The 23064-nt window shown below is 39.0% G+C and overlaps 1 protein-coding gene across 3 annotated transcripts in view; it reads left to right on the top strand.

Annotated features, from left to right (window-relative positions):
* The first annotated feature begins 6218 nt into the window (after positions 1-6218).
* The window catches only part of LOC109043117 (myogenesis-regulating glycosidase), a 34868-nt gene continuing 18022 nt past the window's right edge, over positions 6219-23064 (top strand). Inside the window, exons 1-5 of one of the 3 annotated variants that reach the window (XM_019060194.2) lie at positions 6219-6233; positions 6671-6973; positions 9173-9307; positions 10944-11138; positions 19738-19847. In XM_019060194.2, the coding sequence (XP_018915739.2) occupies positions 10965-11138; positions 19738-19847 (284 nt within the window). In that variant the 5' untranslated portion in view covers positions 6219-6233; positions 6671-6973; positions 9173-9307; positions 10944-10964. Of the gene's footprint in view, positions 6234-6670; positions 6974-9172; positions 9308-10943; positions 11139-18668; positions 19197-19737; positions 19848-23064 lie in introns of those variants that run through there. The other 2 variants (XM_019060196.2, XM_019060195.2) reach the window with 2 other exon arrangements.

Below are 23064 nucleotides of genomic sequence, written 5' to 3'. Positions count from 1 at the left end.
TTAAAACGGTCCTATTTAGTGGAGAAGTAGATCTTCTTATTATTTTTTAAGTTGCTTTTCACGCCAACTCACTTATTAAATTTGATACTGTTCTTTAAAATTTTTTTTTTTTTATTTTTAAATTTTCAGCTCCAAAGGTATTGAGTTTTACAAACATTACGAAAGATAAGTGTAAGGGCATAATACTAAGCTTTTTAAGTGCAATTACAATCAACTGAACAAGGTTAACATAGCTTCCTTACAGGTGGCTCACTTAGCCCCGGGGGTGGCCAATATAGCCCCAAGCAGGGGCTATGTTGACCAAAATGGATTTTCTTATAAAAACGCATGAAACTCACAAAATTAAAGTATTTTGTACAATGTTTTCAGTTGATTTTAATTTTACACTGTATGCTCAAGGATTAGAGCATCAAAGAAATGGCATTCTATTCTTCTGTTTCTTCAGACACAAGTTTTCAAAAAATCTGGTCAACATAGCCCCGGTCTCCCCTATACGCGTCGTTAAACCTTTTTCCTTCACGCTATTTTAACATATGATACATGAAATCTCAACAATTTTTCACGAGGAATCCAAATCCGAGCTTACATTTTGGATATTACGCGTTTTAAACTATTTAAAATCGTAAGAGAATTTACAGAATTGTCCTTGAAAATTGATCACACATTAGTGTTTTTTTACGTCATTAAACCTCTTTCCTTCACGCTATTCTAACATATGATGCATAAAATCTCATCAATTTTTCACGAGGAATCCGAATCTGAGCTTAGATTTTCGATATTACGCGTTTTACTCTATTTAAAATCGTAGGAGAAATTACAGAATTGTCCTTGAAAATTGATCACACATTAGTGTTTTTTTACGTCATTAAACCTCTTTCCTTCACGCTATTCTAACATATGATGCATAAAATCTCATCAATTTTTCACGAGGAATCCGAATCTGAGCTTAGATTTTCGATATTACGCGTTTTACTCTATTTAAAATCGTAGGAGAAATTACAGAATTGTCCTTGAATATTGATCACACATTAGTGATTTTTTACCCCGTTTTTCTTCTACGTTCACGTAATGAAATTAGATCAACAGTTGACTCATCGACTGGTCTAGCCTACCCCCCAGAATCGGTCCAAAGGGCGAACGATGTTATCAGATAAGATGTGCGGTCCTAGTTTCCGGGCAATTGCGGTTTGATGGAAGCTGCGATGAGGAGAAACGGAAGATATGCGAAACTCGGGCGGATATTAAGTGAGAAACCAGGTAGGGGAAAGGCTTTCTTCCCGAAAAGTTAGGGCTCGGGCCAACTTACATGGTCACTGCTCACTGGAGCATTGTATAGCAGGTTGTGGGAAACTATTTTTTTGCAGCAACAACCAATTGGATCGCATTTTGCTAAGGGAACTAAGAGCATTTCAATGTTGCTAGGATTGTGCAACTTAGGTACATTCTTTGCAAAAAGTAAACTTTGCGACGGTAATTTTCGTCTTGAATTCATAGTTTATTGGGAGTAGAGGTGAAACTAGTTTAGATGATCGTTTATGTTTGCAAGGTTAGCGACATTGGAATGCTCTTAGAGCGATTCAGAGACCTTTCAACATATTTTTTCAAGCATTTTTTAAGCACCATTACGAATAAGACAAACGCAAACAAACACAATATGGAAATAAAGCTAGGGAGAAAATGAGCGTTAACGACGGCGCAGGGATACAACTATTCGTACTTGATGGATGTCCGTGCTGCATCTGAAAAATTGAAGGCGCGATGACGCAAAGCGTGAGCTCTCAATTCTCCTGCTATATGCTGTCGATGAGGTGTCCTTTGATTCGGGAGGAAAGTTAAAAAAGAGGCCCGAACACTTCTCTCCCCCTTTCGGTTGTATTACTCACGTAGTGCTTGAAGCACCATTACGAACAAGGCAAACGGAAAGAAACACAATATGGAAATAAAGAGAGGGAAAGGTTTCGCGTTTACGACGGCGCAGAGATATAACTATTCGTACTTGATGGATGTCCGTGCTGCATCTGAAAAATTGAAGGCGCGATGACGCGAAGCGTGAACTCGCAATGTTCCGCCATACGCTATATCGTGTTGCCTCAAGAAGGAGCAACGCCGCGCCGTATAAACATGGGAATGTTGCCAAGTTTTCCTAACATTTGTAATTTTGGTTACGAATATTTTCGAAGTATATATTATAAAAGTTACGAATATTTTTCCCTGAAACTTAGATTTAAGTGCTAACAAAATTCCGTGTATGTTTCAATAAACAATATACATAAACTTTACTTCGAGGATTTATAGTTTATGTGATTTCGGAGATACAAGGTAGCACGCTTTCGTAAGCTCTGCTTCATTCTTTGAACTCAAGTAAAGAAGTAGTCAAATTGCTTGCGGGCCAATTACAATTAAACAGAACTGTCTCGACCTCAGATCGCCTAATTCCCTTGTCTCTTCATTTTCTTCCGGTAAATTTCTGTCAATTGACAGCAGCGTCGAGTACTCGGCAGTGTTTACGTAGCTGCGCTTGCATCTTCTTCTGTCAGTATCTTGGTGAATAGAATCGATTTTTAAAAATTACTAACTTCAATCTTTACTAATTTTCTTGCTCAGTGTGACCATCCGTGGGGGGAAAGGAAAAGGGCTGTATTTCACGAAGGCAAGATTTTCAGGAGAGCGGTTTTTGTGGAGTTCAACCGAAAAATCGGATTCCAAATATCGGCCAGTGAACTGTGTAAGATTATAAAGAATATTCCGAGTGCTTCAGTTTTTTTTTTTTTTTTTTTTTTTTTTTTTTTGGGAGGGGGCATAAGAAGAAATAGGTAAATTTTAACTTCGGATTTCCTTGACATTTTCGGGGGTTACCTACGCATCCCAAACCTTTGTAGAATACTTCTCTATCTTTTGGCATAAATGACTCAATTCTGAATTTCTAAACAATTTTTCTTTTTTTTCTCTGCGAATTACGGAAAATTGATCTCGATGAGCCCTTCCGAATAAACGCATCCATGTTTTTTTTTATTTTTTTCATTTTGTGCTTCATTAAGTATTGAGTGTGTGTCCATGATGCAAAATGGAATATTTATTGTTAATAGACAGGTAGGTATAGTTGTATAGTTAACCCTTTTTGTCACATGATTCACCTCTGTGCTGATAATGCGAATGCGCTGTCAATAGTGCCGGCTCAGTGCTCACAAGTGTTCATTTTTAAAAGTTCCAGCCAAAAAAAAAATAAGAAAACAACTTAAGACTCTGCCGAGGAGAGCATTTACAAAAAGATAATTCAACTAATTTTCAATTTGAAGGCGTTTGAGATTTTTCATTTAGCGTTTTTTACATCTTTTTTTCTTTGGTTTGGCTTAGCTTCAGCTATCTGCACTCTAAAGCCAGCTTCTTTCGAACAGGTATCCTACCGCAATTAAGGGTTTGATTTTCTGACAAGACTCCTTCGAATGCTTAAGTCAAACACACACACTCTTTATATCGTGACGCATTTCAGAAAAATTGCTCACTTAATTAAACGCTAAATTTAGTCGGCTTAAGTATTACATTTTCTTTCCCTCCCTCTCCTTCCATTTTTCGCTCTCTCCTCTCTCTTCCTATCTATTCATCTCCCTTTAATTTTCTTTCCTTCGCCCCCTCTTTCTCGTAAATCTTTTTGAAAAAAAAATTCAACCGATAATTTTTTTGTTTAGTTCGCTCGCTGATTTGATTAATTTAAGTAAATTGCTGTGATGTTACCACGGTTATTTTTGAGAGACTCCTCAAAACTCCGGTATATTGATCGCTAAACTACGGGCAAAATTTACATTAGAACTGTTTCCGCAGGATACTATCCCAACTAGAGAGAGAGAGAGAGAGAAAGAGGTAAAAAAATCCTCAAAAAGAAAGGAAAAAGCAACAACAACAGCGAGCTCTAATGTACCTACTATAATTCTTGGACTGATGTTGCTAGTAATTGAAATGTGACGTAATAACCGAACCACCCCCCATGCTAACCAGACCCACAAACCAAGGGCATCTAAATTATTAATTCACAGTTCGACCAGTGTAACTTTCACTCTCTCCTTTCATAATATTCTCTTTTTTTTCCTGTTGCATTTGACCTCTCGTAAGTTATTGGCGGTAGCGGTTGTGATAAACAAAAGAAATGACGTCAATTATTTTAAATTTAAACGTACGCATAAAAAAACAAGTGGAGTGATAATTCTTTAACTTTGTATACGTCCTAAACCGTAGGAACGAGGGAAGGGGGGGGGGCGAACGAAATGGTAGATAATCGAAGGTCTACGACTCGTTGACACCTCAGCTACCGTCCACGTTGTATGTTTGAACAGTGAACATTAGAATTGCTTCTGGGCTCGCATGTCCATTTTTGAAGGACCACAGTAGACTGGAAATAATTAATTGTGCCTAAATCAGGAACCAATGCAAATAATCACGATATTTACACGTATTCTCATTTTACTATTCCTGAAACATAGTAAACTCATTGAAAATGTATAATTTTGACTCTGAAATGCTACACGAGCGTTTTCGGTGTCCGTTAATTCAAACTTCCCGCCCGCCAAAAAACCAAAATTTACTGTAGTCAAACTGAGTAAGTACTCATCTAATCAGCGTCGTTACGATGGAATACTGAGAGAAGGAATTAATAATGAAATGTCTAACAGCATATTTAATATAAAATATATTATCACATGCGTACCTAAGCCAGGGTTGTTTATCTGCAGACAAAAATTAATTCACAAAAAAGGGACTTTCCAGTCTGTTACAAGAACTTGTAAATTAAGTACCTACAGGTGATTTTCTCCCGTTCGATGAACTCTAACTTATGTAACACTTGTGTTCACGAGCGATTAAACACTTTACACTTACAAGTGTTATCTACTCCCATTAAATATTCAAGCACAAAAAACACTTTAGAGGTTAAATGCACAAAACATATGCATTCAAACGTTTGTTGAGCTGTGGAGATGATTTTTTTTCTTCTTGATTCACTGAGTCTAAGTTGTATATATGATGTGCCAACTTTCAAACTTTCAAAAAATTTTTCTCTTTGGTGTTTTGCCCTGTCTATTAGGTCCTTTTAGAAAGTGCATGAATTTTGAAGACCCTGTTGATCCTACATAGTTCTGTGCTAGCGTCACATTTTCTCCTGTGAAAATTACTTTGATTTTAATGAACGCAATACAGGCCCTACTGCAGAAATGCGTGTTGTTTATTTTTATAATTTTATTATTTTTTAAGCACCTATAAAATATGGTTGAAAGGGTAAGGTGTTATCTATTACATTATAAAAAAAAGAGGGAAAAATGGGCCCAGATAGCCGAATGAGGGGGAGGAGGCCGAGGGGGGTTTAGAGCCATTGCAGGCGGTAAACGACAGCGCGCGCTTTGAAATGATCGCAATTTGAACATATACTTACTCAACTTGAAACTGGTCCTCCAAATTCATAAAACTAAATGCGCCTTGGAAATTGTTCGAAAACAATATAAAGTGATTTTTTTCAGTCCATAGAAACACCCGGTCCTTCACACCGTTACCAAAATCACTCGAGTGCAACATAAAATATACTATTGTTTAGATCGATTTCACTAAGATTTGTAAAAAAAATAACAAATCAATATCCATACGATTAAGATACACTGGAAAAAAACACATTGGATCTAGAGTCCAGACTCTTAAAAACATCGACAAGAAAAATTACTCTTGATTCAATCAGAATCTAGCTTAAATTTAGAACCAAGCCTCTTAATTTAAGCGAATTTCGTTTTGATTCAAGCAAAGATCCGATTGAATCAAGAGTATTTTTTCTTGTCAATGTTTTCAGGAGTCTGGATTCTGGATCCAATGTGTTTTTTTTCCAGTGTACAAGTGATGATTTTTCGCGTCGATTTTACAACGTGATTGAACATGTAATGGACTCGAGCAGAGGTGAGATAAAAGCAGACTTTAAGGCTCAGCGTTAGCTAAAGAGCGTGAAGCCTAGCGCAGGTGACATGTTCACCAGGCCCAAGCCCCCGATTCCAATGCCTCTCTGGCTGACCCTGGTGATTTAAACCGTAAAAAAACGGCGCGTTTAAACCGACAGCGATGAGTTGCAACACCGTGAATCACATGGCGCTACAGCTTTACCTGCGTGGTCATAATATTTACAATCCTTAGTCCTCGTCCACCGCTCGTATCCATCGGTTCGGTCCGGTTTCGCTGAAACCAGTTGCCTCGCCACCGCAAACTAAGTCTCAGAGTTTATTTTTGTTATTAAATATTTTTTCTTAATTAATTTATTATCGTAACTATTGAACTAAAAGCAGGCCCGGTTAGGAGCTTGGCCGGCCCGGCACCTGTTGGAGTAGCCTGAAAGTTAGTTTTTGGAGTTTTTGAGTGATTTGAGTTTTTTCAGTTCCTCTGAGAAGTTATAGGTTTTGTTTTTTCTTGTGTTGTTTCCCTTAGTGCATTGTGCCAGTTTTTGGAATAAAGTGTCCTTTTTCTGTGAAGGAGTGCGTCCCGTTTTTCCCTGGTCCCCCTTCTCTGCGAACCCTTCTCGCAGCATGTTTTTTTCAAAACGAAAAATCTAACATTACCTATTCACCCAAAATCCCAAATTGAAATGACATGTTATTCCGAGTTTTATTTTGTTCATTTGTTTTTTTATTTTTCAAATTTGTTGACATAGTTACATGAACTGGAGCAGTTAAAGAGCGTAGGTGGGAAAGTTCAAGACTCCATTCGTCTCACGCGATGTGTTCCTGTAGACACTCAAAACATTTTTTGTCAAAGTTCTGAACTCTAAGGAACCACTAACTTCCGGGAATAGAGGGTTGAGGAATGGCTTTCTTCCCCTCTCTCCCTCTCTCCTCTTCTCAAAGTGCCATCCCTCGTGCAGGAAAAAATTATCGAAGTTTGTGAGTTTTTAAGGGAAATTTGTGTTTGGAATCTGTGGAGTGGTTGCGCAGGATCCTTTCATTCCGCTTTACAGGTGAGTAATTTTCAAATTAATTACCAAGAAAAATTTAAATTATACAGAGATATGCTGCCATTTGCTAAAGGCAAACAATTAGATTACTATCAATACGAAAAGCATCTGCTTGCGAGTGATTCCTACAAGGTCCCTAGATTTTTCATAATGAGCGTGTCCAAGATAAGTATATGGAGAAAAAGTTTCTTGAAAGGAGAGATTCTTCAAAGTGACAATGCCATCAAAACTATCCAGAATATTTAACTAAACAAATAAGTTCAACATAACTGTTCTCGTGAAAATTGTTTTCTAAAAGGTACTGGAATTTTTTTATCTTTATTAGTGATATTTATGGCTCATAGTGATATGATGCGGAGGTTTTTCAAATTCCCTGAAATTTCACTGAATTTTCCGCATGTGTTCATCTGTTTCAACTATTTATTTTTCTACCATGTTACCGATCGATATGTGAGCGAGTTCATTCACGTTAGTAAAGTATGCTTGAAGTTTCACTATTACTAAAGAATGCTCATAACATGCTGATTCTACAAAATTTAATCGAAACTAAATTCAAAGCTTGGTAGGGTTCTGTTCTCCTGCTTCCATTCAAATCCACTAAACTCGCATCGATTTGATTGTTTTTCATAAATTTAAATGAGAAACAGCAGCGTTTCTAACCTTAAAGAATTGCCACTGACAGGAGGTTAAATGTCGCATAGAAAAAAAAGACCGCATAGTCGGCTCTTTGTCAGTCGGGCCGTGGCAGGGTAATGCTAATTTGCGGAACTACTATTTGGAAGTCTCGATTTTGTCACTGATCACCGATTCCATCGATTTGGATCAGTGAAATCAGAGCGTGGGTTTTTGTACTCACAAAAAGAAGACGGGGAAAAAATTAAATGAGAGGTAACTGGAAGGTTATAGAATGTTTTCGAACCACTATTATATACCATGTACTCACTTGGCACGACATCAAATTCGTCGCCGAATCAACGTTAAACACGTGCGTCTTCGCGACAGACCGTTATCACACCGTGGATTATTATAATGCCACGACCATTCTCAAGGATGTGTGGGGGATCCGAGAAACTAATGAGTCCTACAAAAACTGACATTTGATGTCTATGTTTTTAATTTTACTTTCACCTAACGCTGACAGCTAAATATTTTTAAGCCGCGGATTATACTTTTCGCACACAATTCAGTCAAACCGAATTCATGCAACAGAAAAAAACCGATCTTTTTGGCAGAAAAGAGGCAGTGGCGATTCTTGAAAGTTGGAAACAAAGTTTTCCTTCGATTTAAATGCATACGTAAAAAAAAAATCTACTCTAGGCCAGGCACAACCTCAAACAACAAAGATAACAAAACAAAACAAAACAAGGACAACAAAAGATACAACCTCCGTCACATTAGCGTTACAAGGGGTGGGAAGGGGGGGGGGGGTTCCGGGTCGAAAATTCCAAAATTTAGCGTCACGTATTTTTTGAACTGCCGTTTGAGCTAGAGACAAAAATTTTAGTCTCATTTTACTGACCAAATCCCAAACTACCGCTCACGACTCGGATCATCTCTTGTAATGAAATATTGACAAAATTAGGACGTTTATATTGAAAGGTCCGTCCACGCGTTGTTAGATGAACTGTATGAAGAAAAACTGCGCGCACAAAAGTTTCTTTTTTGAATTACAAACTCAGGTAATGGGATCTAATTATTGAAATGAGACCACTAAGCCTATATCATTATCACCCACTTTTAAAATGACAACATCAGTCAAATTACGCCAAAAATACCATTTTCTTGAAGAAGGATATTTTGAATTAAACTCTTCAGGAGACGAAATAACATGAAATATCGTTGCGTCGCGCATAGGCGATTTTCGCGGATTGGTAATTATGTTTTTTTTTTTTTTTTTTTTTTCTTTTTCATTTTAAATGCGTCATGAGTTACCTAGCGATTCCAGATATAAGCTAGCCTGCTCATCGATTGTTTTACGTATACTTAAAATGTACGAAATCCAGTATTATCAGCATGCGAGAATAGCCGCGTTGCTATTATGGAGTTGAGGATAAAAAACGCCTTCAAAATGTAAGGTACGCAACAACTCTCACAGTATGTTAAGATTTATACATGTACAAATTCTTTAAATACTGAAATTCGTAAAGGGCACTCAGGATATGATAGTCATTTATTTTTTCTCTTTCTGTCTCTTTTCCACAGCGTAAAAAAATCCAGCAAGTATGACAGACTCGAGTAGCAATTCAGCTTGAATTCCGCAACACCACGTTGTTAATTGGTGACGCTGTCGCAGTGTGGTCAATATTGTACCTCAAACATCGTCATAAACAGTACCCCGTGAGTGCCTGATCTTTCATTCATTTTCCCAACAACTTAACACCTCTTCATCTTCAACTCAAAATTTTAGCCAACAATTTTCTTTCTGCTCCCATGTAATCGTTTTCAATGCCTCGTAGTTCTTTTTCAATGTAAACATATTTTACACTTATGGCCGCATTTCTCCTTGAAAAGACACGCGAATGTTGCGACATCATATTTGAATACCACTCATTAGTGCCAATTTCCAAAGGAGCCCCTCGAGACAAGGTTGAAATCGAGAAGATTTACGTTTTTCCTTTCAAAAATTTCACACACGAAACGACCCCTTCCTATAGAATTTTAGGATCAACAACGACTTCAAAACCAAATCAAAATGCGAAGATAACACAGATCCAGTAGAACCACCAGGAAATAGGAACTATCATCTCTTTCTCCGAGGTCCTAATTGGGATCGGTAATATTTAGGGAGGGTCTAGAGCCGGCGCACAGTGGATCGAGTCAATTAGAGGTCGGACATGCATATTTGACTACAACTGCAAATTTTTATGTTTATTTCTCCACATTTTAAACTTCAAGGGGTGCTTCTCGAAGAAAATTTCACGAGAAAATCAATGGAACCACTTTTAGAACTTCAAAGTTTTGTATAAACGGAGTTATAAGCATTTAGAGTTTCCAAATTTTGTCCAACTTCTCCTATTGGCTCGATCCATTGTGCAGCGTTGAGGGTGGTGCTTGAGGTGTACTGGCTGCACCAGGTTCCATTAAATTAGGGGCACTAATATAGGGAAAGAAAAACATAGGAAAAGAAGAGCAGTAGAAACAATAAAAGACAGAAAAATGGGGGGGGGGGGTTTAAAGTTTGGAATGAAGCCGAAACTGGAGCTCAGTACTTATGTATCGTCAATGAACTTTGATAAAATAAAAAGACAATGCATAAATCTAATATCAAACATCGTCCACTTGAGGTTTACTATACATTTTTCCGTATGAACGACAACCAACCGTCAAGGAACACAGATAGTTATCTATTTGTAATACCTACGAGTCATTCTACTGCGCACCGAGAGTAAGAAAAACCGTATGTGTGAGGAATATGCGATTTGACTGTTGATTCTTACGTAAAAGTTCGCGAGAAACACGATGATGCCACTGGTTTTCTCTGAAATCCACTCCGAAGCTCAAAAAAGCTCTCAAGTTGAGGCCAAAATGGAGGGGATAACCCACGCTATCTTGAGAGTCCACCTCTACATCAAGACAAACTCTCCATGCAAAGATAAGGAGCAAATACATTGACAGGGCTGCCACTTTATTTGGGGACTCTAAACCTGAAAACACGGCAACCCTGCTAATGTATTTGCTCCGTATTTTCGCATGGAGAGTTTGTCTTGATGTAGAGGTGGACTCTCAGGATAGCGTGGGATTGGGATATCCCCTCCATTTTAGCCTCAACTTGAGAGCTTTTTTTGGAGCTCGGAAGTTGATTTCAGAGAAAACCAGTGGCACCATCGTGTTTCTCGCGAACTTTTACATGAGAATCCACAGTCAAATCGCAAATTCCTCACATACATGCAACATCTCCATTTTGACAACATCGAAAACTTGAAAGTTGCTTTGAATTTGATTGAAGACTCCATCGATTGATGACTGTTGGCAGGAAGGAAGCAATTGGCGGGCAATGATGCACCCAACAACGAGTGAGCCGCCGCGGGTGGTTGCGGCGAGTGGACCGGCCGCGGCCCAAGTCGAAAATCAGTCGGCTGACCAGCCAAAGCGCAGATTGAGCCTGCGAAGGAACTCCGTCTCGCTCCCTGCCCTCAACGTCATGGAGCCCCCAGAGTACGATCCTCAGGTTAGTTCTTCTACTTTCATACCTATATCCATCCTAAAATTTCCCTCTCAATGATTGGGCGCAAAATTTTAACATCGCACATTGGATCGAGTCAATAGCAGAGTGATTCGGACAGAATTTGGGGACTGTGAAAGCTTATAACTCCGTTTATACCAAATTTTGAGGTTCTAAAAGTGCCTTAATTGGTTTCCTCGTGAAATTTTCTTCTACAAGCATCCCTTGAACTTTAAAATACGACGAAATAAACATAAAAAGTTGAAGTTTTAGTCAAAAATGTTATGTACGACTTCTCTGATTAATTCAATCCACTGTGCGTCGGAGCTCTGTTTGTGCCTTGAAAAAAAGAGTGCTCACGAGAGCCTTTTTTGGCCTTAAAACTGACCTGCGGGCCGATTATTGAAATTGATAGACAAAGCTATAGACAAAGACTACGAAAGGGATTTGGAGGGATCCTATTGGTGGAAGCAGGTGGTGGCAATGGACATAGGAGGTAGGTAATGGACTAACTAACGGCAACCTACTAAAGACCCGACAGTTAGACCATCATTTCCTTCCTTAGTCTATTAGAACCAACCATGTCAACCAATAAGATTGCTCCATACTCTCTATGTCTTCTTTGTCTATCGCTTTGTCCATCAATTTCAATAATCGCCCCGCAGCTAAGAGGGATGCAAAATGTACGCGATTGCGTGCGGCGTCAACCGTAGGGACGCCAAATTTCTAGCGTCTCTCTTATTTGTTTCATGTTTCATGAATTTATTTGTACTCTTTCTCCTTATTTTTCGTTTTCTTCTTCATCTTCTCCTAATTCTTCTTCTCATTTTTCTCCGTCCAGTGGCGGATCCAAGGGGGGGGGGGGGGGCATGGTGGCATGCAAATTCACCCATACATCCAATGTTTCACAAATGCATTTTAATGCAATTTCTGCCCAAAAGAGGCTGTCAAGAAAGTGACCTCTTTTTTGGAAATGCGGGGACTTCCCTCAGTTATATTCCAGTTACATTAAAAGCGATAAATATCTTCGACGGTCTCAAGATTCTTCTTTTCTCGCACTTTCTTATCTTCTGTCTCCTCTTTTCTTCTCTCTTTTCTTCCTTTTTTTGCTTTGGGGGGGGGGGGGGCTTGAGCTCCCCAAGCCCCCCCCCCCCCCGGCTACGTGCCTGGATCCCGGGATCGAACTTTCATGGGTCTGCCCCGTGGGACCCCGCAGCTTACCATGGGAACTTACTGCTATTTTATCTGAATGGCATTTTATATGCATTTTTCGCATTCAATGATTTTTTCATGATTTTCAATTCTTGTTTACAAATGATACGTATCGTGCTGCTTCAGCCGAATCGGTCACTTTTCATTTAAATAACATTAGTCGAATTTCAAAGTAAACCCTATACACAGCTTGGGGTGTTACTCCTCCCTTCCTCCGGCACCATGGCAGTGCCACACAGTGGATCGAACTATTAGAAGAGGTCGGACATGATTTTTTCGGCTAAAATTACAAATTGCGATGTTTCTTTCCTCACAATTTCAATTTCAGGGGGTGATTCTGTGCGGAAATTTTACGAGAAAACTAATGGAGCCATTTTTAGAGCCTCAAAATTTTGTAAAAACGGAGTTGTAAGCGTTTAAAGTTTCCAAATTTTGTCCGACCTCTCCAATTGACTCGATGCACTATGTGCCGTTTCTTTTCACGTGGACATTAAAACATGTTGTAATTTTTCATTAGAAACCCGGGTTTTTGGTAGCAGATCAGATCTCAACCCAGCTGCGTGTGTATCGAGGCATCGGTTGGAGAGCTGCGGGGTTGGAGACGGGGGAGAGAGGGGTGGTGGTCCCGTAAGTTGTTGGAGCTTCCGCTCATCTCCGCGGCGATTTGAGCCACGGTTCCATAGGTAGCGCGCGAGGCAAAGTTGGTGCGTGAAATCAACCACGCGATTGGCGACTGAGTACGATAATTTAAACATCTCCATTACTGCAAGTGCAGGTGAAGCGAATCGCCTAAGTAGTGGCATTAGATAGGTTTGAAATCATCGCACCCTGTTGTGTGGCTGTTTTCGCGAGATGAACTTTGTGTCGCGCGCTGTCTGTGGAACTGCGGCTTTATTCCAATTCAAAAGCTAGCGTCACATTCGAAGACGTTACGGGCACGTTGTCCTAAATCAATTATCCAAGCCGGCCTAGTCTCATCCTGCGCTCGCACGCGTGGATTTAAGGGCAATCTCTCTTTCGTCTACTCGTCACAGCTACTCATTAGCTCACGAGAGCAACAGTGGCGTGGCGTGCTTTGAGATATATCGATTGTTATGCCATTTAAACCTATGGAAAAAGATCGATAGACAGGGTGTTCGCAGCGAACACCTTAATAATCGATTCTTTACCATAAGTTTAAATGGCATAACGATCGATACATCGCAATTCACGCCACGAAACTGGAGAACAATCCCTGGCTCGAGGGATTAAATATCAACGAGAGGATAGACGCGCCAGGGCAAAACCGACGCACAGTGGATCGAGTCAATTAGAGAGGTCGGACATACAATTTTTGAATAAAAGTGCAAATTTTCATGTTTAGTTCGTTACTTTTTAAATATCAAGGGGTGCTTATTAAAGAAAATTTCACGAAGTAACCAATGAAACCACTTGTAGAACCTCAAAGTTCTGTATACATGGAGTTAAACAGCTTTTAAGGTTTCCAAATTTGTTCCAACCTCTCCGATCGACTCAATCCACTGTGCGACGGCTAAACTGGGAAACCACGTATCTCCATTTGTAACCTTCTTCTCTTACTTTATTTTTTCTTCAGATAACTAGTCAACCTTTTCAACCAAGTCATAACATTTTATGCTGTGATGTTGGCTTGTTTCTCTTCGGAAAATAAAATAGAAGTGGAAATTTTAAAACACCCCAATGGAAATACGTGGTTTTCACTTTAGCCATCAAAATGTGCCGTAAGGTGAGGTAAAAAGTAATATGGCGTAACTGCACACCACAGCTTAGAGGGGTTAGCTCTACATCATTTGGAGCGAGCGACGTCATAAAATTCCAAAAATCGACCCTTTGGCAACAAATTAAAGTTTCTTATCGACTTTCCAATTAGGTAATTCTTTTTTTCTCTTTTTAATTGTGGTTTCATCAAATATGAATGTCACACGGATTCTTATACATATTTTAACTTTGTTCGAAAATTATCAATCTCGCGTGCAAAGAATAAGCTTTTGAATGAACCTCTGACGATTAGTAACATGAGGATCCGTGGTGTCTTAACTCTCCCCGTAAAAGAACTCCAGACATAATAAGTGCATTTATTTTACGGTTGGCCGTACTTTAGTTTACAGATTTCATTAAATTTCCGTTATCAGTCACATTACCGCACATAGAAACTTTCAAATTTTATTTTCATCTCCACCAATTCAAGTTTCTCTGAACGAGAAGTTCGTAGAGCAAATATGGTGAATGTTTTTACAACACGTATATTACTTCAGCCCGAATACGCTAATTTGCATCTTTGGCTCAGCCGTCCGAATATGGGTCATGCCATGGGGAAAACTGCCTCGCTGGCGGCAGTGCGTGTGTGATGCCAATAATGAGACTTGAAAAAACAAACACCGCGTTGATCTGGGTGCGTCGATTTATTCGTCAAGTTAAGTTTAGAGAGGAAAAGTTGGGTAAAACCAAGTGGAATGGCCAAGCCGGGGGAATCTCGAGATCTGGTGACTGGTCTCGCTCTTCTTGAAGGACAGGAGTCTCGCAAAGAGATGAGAATCGAACCAAACCAGTGCGAATCGCTGTTTTGACCGGCTTGTTTATGAAGCAGTGCGTGTTTATATACTAATTTTTTTCACTCGATATCTGGTGAAATAATACGTGAGCTTTAAATTTAAAAATCATAATAATTGTGTCGGGAAAGGTGATGTTCTCTGGTCAATAATTTTTGGCATGCTTTCAATGAAGTGAGCTGAGTGACGGATCAGCCCGAGAGGTAAACAGTAATTTTTATTCCAGGATGAGAAGTCTGGCCATGCCAATTCACCCAAAAGTATTTAGTTTTGATAATTAAGTAATACCATTCAAGTTTTCACGTAAAAAAATCTGCATTGTACGTTATTCTCTCATTTAAAAATTTTGAACGATCCACAGACACAAGTATTCTGAAATATAGCATAGTTCTCTTAATGTACGTGAGGGAAAACATAACTTTTAACCCTATCTTTACCAACCAAATCAAGACAGGCCCGGTGACCCTGGATATGTTTGCCATTTTCCTATTTCAGCAACTATAATGCTGTGTTCCACAAACAGGTTCTCAAAAAACGGGAAGGAAAAAGTTCAAATGTTGCGCAAGATAATTTTTTTTTTTGGGGGGGGGGGGCATTTTGAAATTCACACGGCTGCCATTTTGAAATTAAGATTTAAGCCTTATAGCAATAAATATTTTCTCTTTATGCTCCTTCTAATAATGTATCACAATGTGGGGTTACCGTTTGAAAAAAAGTTAGGGTACGTGCCAACCCTCTTAGAGCCTTTCTCAATAATTTTGGAGGAAAGCAGAACCATTGATCCATGTACACACCCGATGTTTCAACTCGATAGTTCAATTAGAAAAAAATTCATGGAGGTGTGGTGCGGGATTTTTAGATCACACCATATATTTATTGTTTGTTTAATGTTTGTTTAATAGTGTTCTTAACTAAAGATTGCGTACCTTACATCTTGCAGGAGCACTTTGATGAGAGAAGCGTACCCCGACGGTGGGAAACCACAAAATAATAAAAGATTCTTCACAAAAACTTGTAAACTATAAGTATTTTGAAGTTGGGTCAAAAATGACTCCGATTTGTGTTTCGTGTATGTAAAAAAAGTTGGTAAAGATAGGGTTACGGAGCAACTAACAATGATTATGAACGCGGCCTATACTTAGCGTACATAAGTACTGAGCAACTATTCGGCCACCCGAGTGCGGCGCACAGTATCACTCGAAATTGAAGGCAAACTTAACGCTTCAACTCACCCGAACTATTCCTGCAAAGACTATAGTCGCTGGTTTTGAAAGAGTGTCCGTGAAAATGAACGCGGCCTATACTTATTGTTAGCGAACATGAGCCTGAAGCAACTGTTTGACCACCCGAGTGTGGCACAGTATCACTCGAAATAGAAGGCGAACTTGACAGCTCAATTGGCCAATCCCTATTCTCTGCAACGGCTAAAGTCGATGGATTTTAAAGGAAATCTTATCTGTATTTGTATTTCACAGTGAGCAACAACCGCCTGGCATTTTTCTTCGTGACTTATTGTGTAACATCATGAATTGATGTCAATTTTATCACCAGAGGATTTTTAAGTAAATAAATATATAATTTATTTCTTGTAAAACTGCATTTTAAGGTTATCACCATTTTTATACCCGATCTTTGAAAATTTAAAACGAACTTTAATTGACTGCTGACCATGTTTTAAAGCTTATTCACATGTAAATCTAGTTCAATCGATTTCGTAACTTCCGCATGCAACTTTCTTTGTCTTTATCGCCAAAATTCTTTCTGGCAACAATTTTCAACCGAGGAAGTGATGCGAGCGGGCAGGGCCGGATTTTCCTACTTGCCGCCCATGGGCCGCCTGTATTTTGCCGCCCCCTTCTCATTCGTTTTGAAACATCAATAAAAACCATCGAATGAACGTGCCAGCGGGGAGGGGTGGATAAGACGCATTTACTCGTGTTGGACACATTTTTTGCGAAAGCCCTGTCAACACTACTAGCAAAAGTTCACGGAACTATGTGCGAAAGTTAAGTTTCGTAAACCTATCTCTGCGTGGACAAGGCCTTCCATTCACAAGAAATGAACGAAAAAATTATGAAAGAACAAACATAAATGTGGATTAATGATTTTAACTTCCGCCGCCGCGCCGCGCTGACCGCACCGTGTTTGGCGCAATGCGTGGAGTCCGACAGTCTTGTAGGCGCTGCGAGTTTCACCCCGACCGCTGCTGAACGCACTGTGATTGACGCAATGCGTGAAGTATTCACGCAGTCTTGTAGGCGCTATCCGTTTTACGCTGACCGCGACGACCGCACTCTGTTTGATGCAATGCGAGAAGTATTCGTGCAGTCTTGTAGGCGCTAATATGTGTTACATGCCGATCGCCGCGCCGAGGGCTTCTCCGTTTCATCTCAAGTCCTTTTCATCATTTCTCTCTAAGGCGCGCTGTTCCGGGCCAAATGGCGTGTTTTAACTATTTGGTTTCTCTCTTAACTTGAATAATTAGAAGTGCTGTCTCTTGGATCTCTGAGAGACGACAAAATTAGAAATTATTATACTCTCAGGAAATGAGAGATAATGTCGCCTTCTCTCGCTTGTAATTTTTCTTTCTAAATACCATTTTCTTATACCTACATTTAAAAAAATTGCAAAATTTGCCGCCCCCTATAGATTTGCCGCCATGGGCCGCGGCCCATGTGGCCACCCCCTTAATCCGGCCCTGCGAGCGGGTAATTTAAATCAAAGTGCATCGAGAATGATAGACATTGGCGGACCCGGCGAATTGGCAACATTGTTTTTCTCCATTTAAACCTATGAAAATTTATCGATTCTTAGAGGGGCTAGGTGCTCGGACAAGAATCGATTATTTAGCATAGGTTTAAATGGAGGGAATCCGGCGTTGCTGGCGTTGCTCCAAATTGCTGGATCCGCTTCTGATGATAAAGTTACATCTCTAAAAATGTGCTCAATTAGGTAAGCTCAATTTACGAACAAAAACATACACTTGTTTTGGAGAAGAATAGGTTGAAAATAAAATAAATAAATGTAACTCAGGACAGTGATTATTTGCTTACCCTTGCTAACGCTTATGTCGGTACAGATTATTTGGAAGGAAGCGGTCGCGTGGAAAGTTATGTAGACGGAAACAAGCATGTACGGATCAAATCGCATTTTTGAAAAATACAATTAATATTTGAGGAATTTATAACATTAGCGTTTTCTCCTGTCAAAATGAAGAGATCCCCTTTTTGTTGTGTAAAAATGTTCCTCGATGTCGGCTTTTATACCAGCAGTGGACATTTTCCTGTTGCTACAGAGCCTGCGCAAATCGATGAACCAAACTTTCCAAAGTCATCATCATAGTTTTTGTAGGCAGAGCAATTCTTTAGAGAGCGAGTCTGTTTTTTTTTCGACTGGTAACTGGTATTTAAAATTTTGGTTTAAATCTACCTTGAAAGAGAGGCTAAACCTAGTAATATGGCATTACTGAGCGATCAGCAAGGCCAAAAAACGAGAAACGAAACGTGTCATGCGTGCGATGGACGAAGTTTAGGCCGCCGCAAATATTGCACGCCTTCGCGCATTTCAACACTACAATAGTTGCATTTGAGGCGTGCAGTTTAAGCATTTTTTCTCGCAGATCGGCACATTGAATGCATTATGTAAAGCGGAGCTCAAGGTCGTCGTAAGATCTGTAATGAATAGGTAAACTGAGATTAATGTGTTTACCGGGCTAGGAGAGACGTTCGTCACTTGTTGGCTCTGCTCCGACGTCAGACTTTGTACGGGCGCCAGATAAAAAGGCTAAAAGCACAATCAGCTGATTCCCATGCATTTCTTTTGCAGCTTTTTCATGATCACGAGGCGACCAGCGTAAATTAAAGTGTTTCGGTTTCAGCGAGATCGCTCGCAAAGGCCGACCTTGAAAAGAGTCTGTTTTTAGTTCAAGAAAACAATTGCAAATAGTTGCAGTTAGGCTGTGTTTTTGGTTGATCCAGTCGTTTCACTTCTAAAAATTGTATTGATCTCTAAGTTGTGTGTTGAGTTTCAGAGTGATCGGAAGTGTTTGTCTCGTTAGTGTTCTCATAAAAGTTTGAATCCGTACGTAGAGCTGTGTTCCCTTGTTTACTTGATCGCTTTTTGATAAATATTAATCGCGTTGTCGTGCGATTTTCTGACTAAAACTAGAAGTTAGAAAGTCTAATGCGGTAGGAGCGTTTGTTAGTCGGCTTAACAAGGATTTTACGCAAACGAGATCAACAAACGCTCAGAATCGTAGTCCCGAACGGTTTGCCTCGACAACTATGTAAGTTTTTTATTCTTTTGGTGGATATCTTATATTATTTTAGTGCGGTATTCGCGGAGAAGCCAAAAGAGAGTTACGATTTAAATGTGTGCTTTGTTCAGAACTTCAGTGAATACTGCCGTGCTAAGGAAGAACGCCGTATAAACATTCGAAAGTTGCCAAATTTCCTCCGATAAAATGTTTATTTTTGAAGAGAGCTACGAATATTTTTCCTTGAAATTTTCAGGAACTTTAGTTGAAATTAAATTTGAACAAAATAATCTGAAAAATTGAAGGGAAAATATTGAACTATTTCCCGAAAAGGTCGTGATTTACCATAGGAAATTTGGCAACGCCTGAAGGTTCATACGGCGTTTTTTCTTAGCACGGTAGTATAGATCGCTGAGTCTCGTTACTGAATTTTGCGCGACTTGCGTGAAATTCAGGCATCGGACAGTTGACTTCCACATTCAAGTCACATTCAGCTCCCACATTCAGTGTGTGACTCCAGTTACTGGGTAGAATAGAACGAGCTGAATTTGGAATCTGCTTTCTGTTTCAGCTGACTCCTGAGCGGGTTCGCCATGATGGGTATGACACCTGCGACACCTTCAGCGACGGAGCTGCTTCAGATGAAGAGAGCTGCGTCACCACAGATATCGAGAGCGCAAAGTAAGTTCAGCTTTTGATCATCCTCCGTGCTAAAGAAAAACGCCGTATGAGCCTTCAGGCGTTGCCAAATTTCCCTTAATGAAACACGAATTTCCTCGTAAACTTATGAATATTTACCTTCCAATTTTTTAGATAATTTTGTTTGCAAAATCACCTAAAGTTCCTGAAAATGTCAAGGAAAAACATTAATTGCCTTCCTCAAAAATAAACATTTTATCGGAGAAAATGTGGCAACTCTCGAACGTTCATACGGCGTTCTGCCTTAGCACGGCAGCATAGGTACTGAGTGCATGCAAAATACCCTGTTTAAAGGTGCAATCAGGACAGAATACTAGAGTAGTCATATTATTGAGGAAGAAATCACACAGAGAATCGAATGGGAGTGGGTCCAGAACTCAAGAAAGACACCTTTCAGAACAAAGGGTGCGCACTTATATAAAAATTTAGTGGCGGCTACTAAACGAGTCCGACAGTATATACTCCCCAGGCAATTAAGTAGCCAGCGCTAGACTTTTAGTGGTGTTAATCGTCTGGTTGATCTCCAGGTAATCATGTCGTTATACTAGACTTCTGATACATTCTACCAGATTTCCCGGACAGCACTTGTAGCCAGACATTTCAGTAGCTACCATCAGGCCTTAGCCTTTCTTGACCTGGGATCTCTTTAAATAACATAAGTATCCTCACATAATTGTCTTTGTGGGCAAAAATTCAAAATAAAAACATGAATGAATCTAGTTTGTTCTAATTCGTTTAAAAATGTAATTTTGCGTTCAGAAAATGTGTTTGAACTGGGAAAAATTGTTAGTATTTCAACTAAACTGACCGATGAATGACCTGACCGGGGTTAGATTCTCGATGGGAGGGTTGTTCCACAAACTCAATCAGAACTCTAAAAAAATCGATGCGAATCGTGTGCCATTGTTAAAATTAGCATGCTCAGGAATGTTATTACGTATAAAAATTGCGAAAATTCCTTTGACAACATTACCATTTCTTCTAGGAAGTCAGAGGAGGATATCCACTCAGAGATAATTTTTTTGCGAATATTATGTGACGCATGTCATATTTTTGTTTACCTACCTCTTTCACCGCTGCGGCACTAATATCTCGTTTAATGCATTCACAAGTGCCGCCTTTTAACAAGATTGCATGCATTTGGCTTTGTTCAGGTATAAGTTTTAGTAATTAAAACAAATCAAGTGACTAATAGCTCGTCTATGGACGATTCTCTTTTGTCTACCTCGCCTATGCACTCAGAGGAAGCTTTAGATAATGCGAATTGTACCTCCAAATTTTTTTCATATGATCTTTTGGTTATGTATTTGAAGAGTATCACGGATGAATATAAGTCTTAGAGAATTTTTTGTGATTTTGAGAATATTTTCTTCATGCAAAACGCATTTAGACAAAATTTGCGAAAATTCTGTTCCGCGTGAAAGAATTAAAAACTTAATTTTTTTAGAAATGTCGATCGATATATGTACATGTAGCTGTGATGCTCTTCAAACCATCGTAATTTTTTTCATTCCTGCATGTAAGCTTTTAAGTATATCTGTAAGCATGAATTGCACACGACGAAATTGTTTCAGAGCATTTTTAGGAGCGTATTGTTGATATTTTATTTACCTATCGGATTTGTTTGGGATAACTGCGGAAATTCTGGGTGCTTCAAAAACAAAATTCGATTAGAAAAATATTAACAGAAGATTCCAAAGGATACTCTGGCAAAATTTTCCCCAAAAATCCGTGCCAAGGAAAACGCCCGTAGACGTTGTTAAATTTTCTTTGATGGAAAATATATATTCTCAGAAAAACTTGTGAATATTTTTTTCCAATTTCTTGGAGAATTCTAAGCGCAATTTAATCTAAAATTTAAGGAAGAGTAATTCAGAAGTTTCCTCATAAATAAATATTTTTTCTGGGGGAATGCATGTGACAATATTCGCATACACATACACAATGTCCACGTTACGTTTTCTTAGCACGGCGGTATGGGAAAAGTCACACAAATCAGCTTTGCTGTGATAATGCGAGCTTTTTTTCCCCTAAAAAGTACAATTCGAGTCGTAACGTGATATTCATAGGTGTTAATTTATTCACATTCAAGGTAACATTATTCATTTCAATCTGACGAGTTGGTCACAGCAATTTGCTAAACGCATGGAGAAGTTAAACACTGAATAGACAGCATATCCGCTTGTCACTTGCACTACTCGATTCCAATTCTTTTTTTGCTTCTCCAAAAGTTACGTCAAGATACCGAGAAAAATCACGGGAAAAATGACTCATATTTCATACCGAATGTTCACTGTTCCATATGAATGACGAAAGACTCACGTCGTTTCGCGCGTTACGTAAGTAACGTAACGTACGCAACGGACAGAGCCTTATATACGTATAGATCTAACTTTAAAGAAGCCCATGTACTTTTGGGGATGAAATGATTGCAGTGCAAATTTTCACACACAAAAATAGACAATTTGAATATGTTGTAATGACCTCCTACATCTCAACCAGGGACCAATGGGGGACCATTAGCACCAAAAATTGCCGTAACTTGATCGCTTGGTCTCCAAAACGTATTATACTAACGGTATCATCTTAAACAAGATTAGATGTTGAATTTATCATTAAAGTGAGGGGAATCTAACCAAATATTGAAATTTTGAAACGGGGCACATTTTCTTTCCTCAAAGGCTTTGAAAAAGGCGATGCCTCTCACGACCGGGCTACATTGAAATCACATTCACGCATAAGAGTTAATCCTACTAACAAGGATGTTCAATAATTTGGTGCGTCAATGTGGGTGACGATATTAGAACAATCTCTAACAATTTAACAATAACATATTACCCACATCTTTTTTTCTTTTATTATAATATTCTTTGTGCTACTTTAAATTTATTTAGTCCGATGAAACTTTGGAAAGGCGTCGAGATAACGGAATATTGGTCTTGAATCAATTACTTTTTACTTTTAATATGGGTAATTAAACTTCTTTACTTTTTTAAAAATCTAACTTTACAAAAATAATTTTAATTTCGTTAAAATGGGTCTCAATCGTTTTAAGATCTAATTAGAAGACATAGACTAACTTTGGTGTAACATACATTTTACCTTCTAACATTAATAATATAATACATTAGCTTTTTCACAGGATAGGCGTTCTTATCTCCAGGCATCTTCGTAAATAAATTTCGATCCATAAACGTTA

The sequence above is a fragment of the Bemisia tabaci genome, chromosome 1, assembly GCF_918797505.1.
Source record: "Bemisia tabaci chromosome 1, PGI_BMITA_v3".
NCBI classification, from domain to species: domain Eukaryota; kingdom Metazoa; phylum Arthropoda; class Insecta; order Hemiptera; family Aleyrodidae; genus Bemisia; species Bemisia tabaci.
The sequence above is the reverse complement of the archived record's forward strand: the minus strand, read 5'-3'. Positions and strand labels throughout refer to the sequence as shown.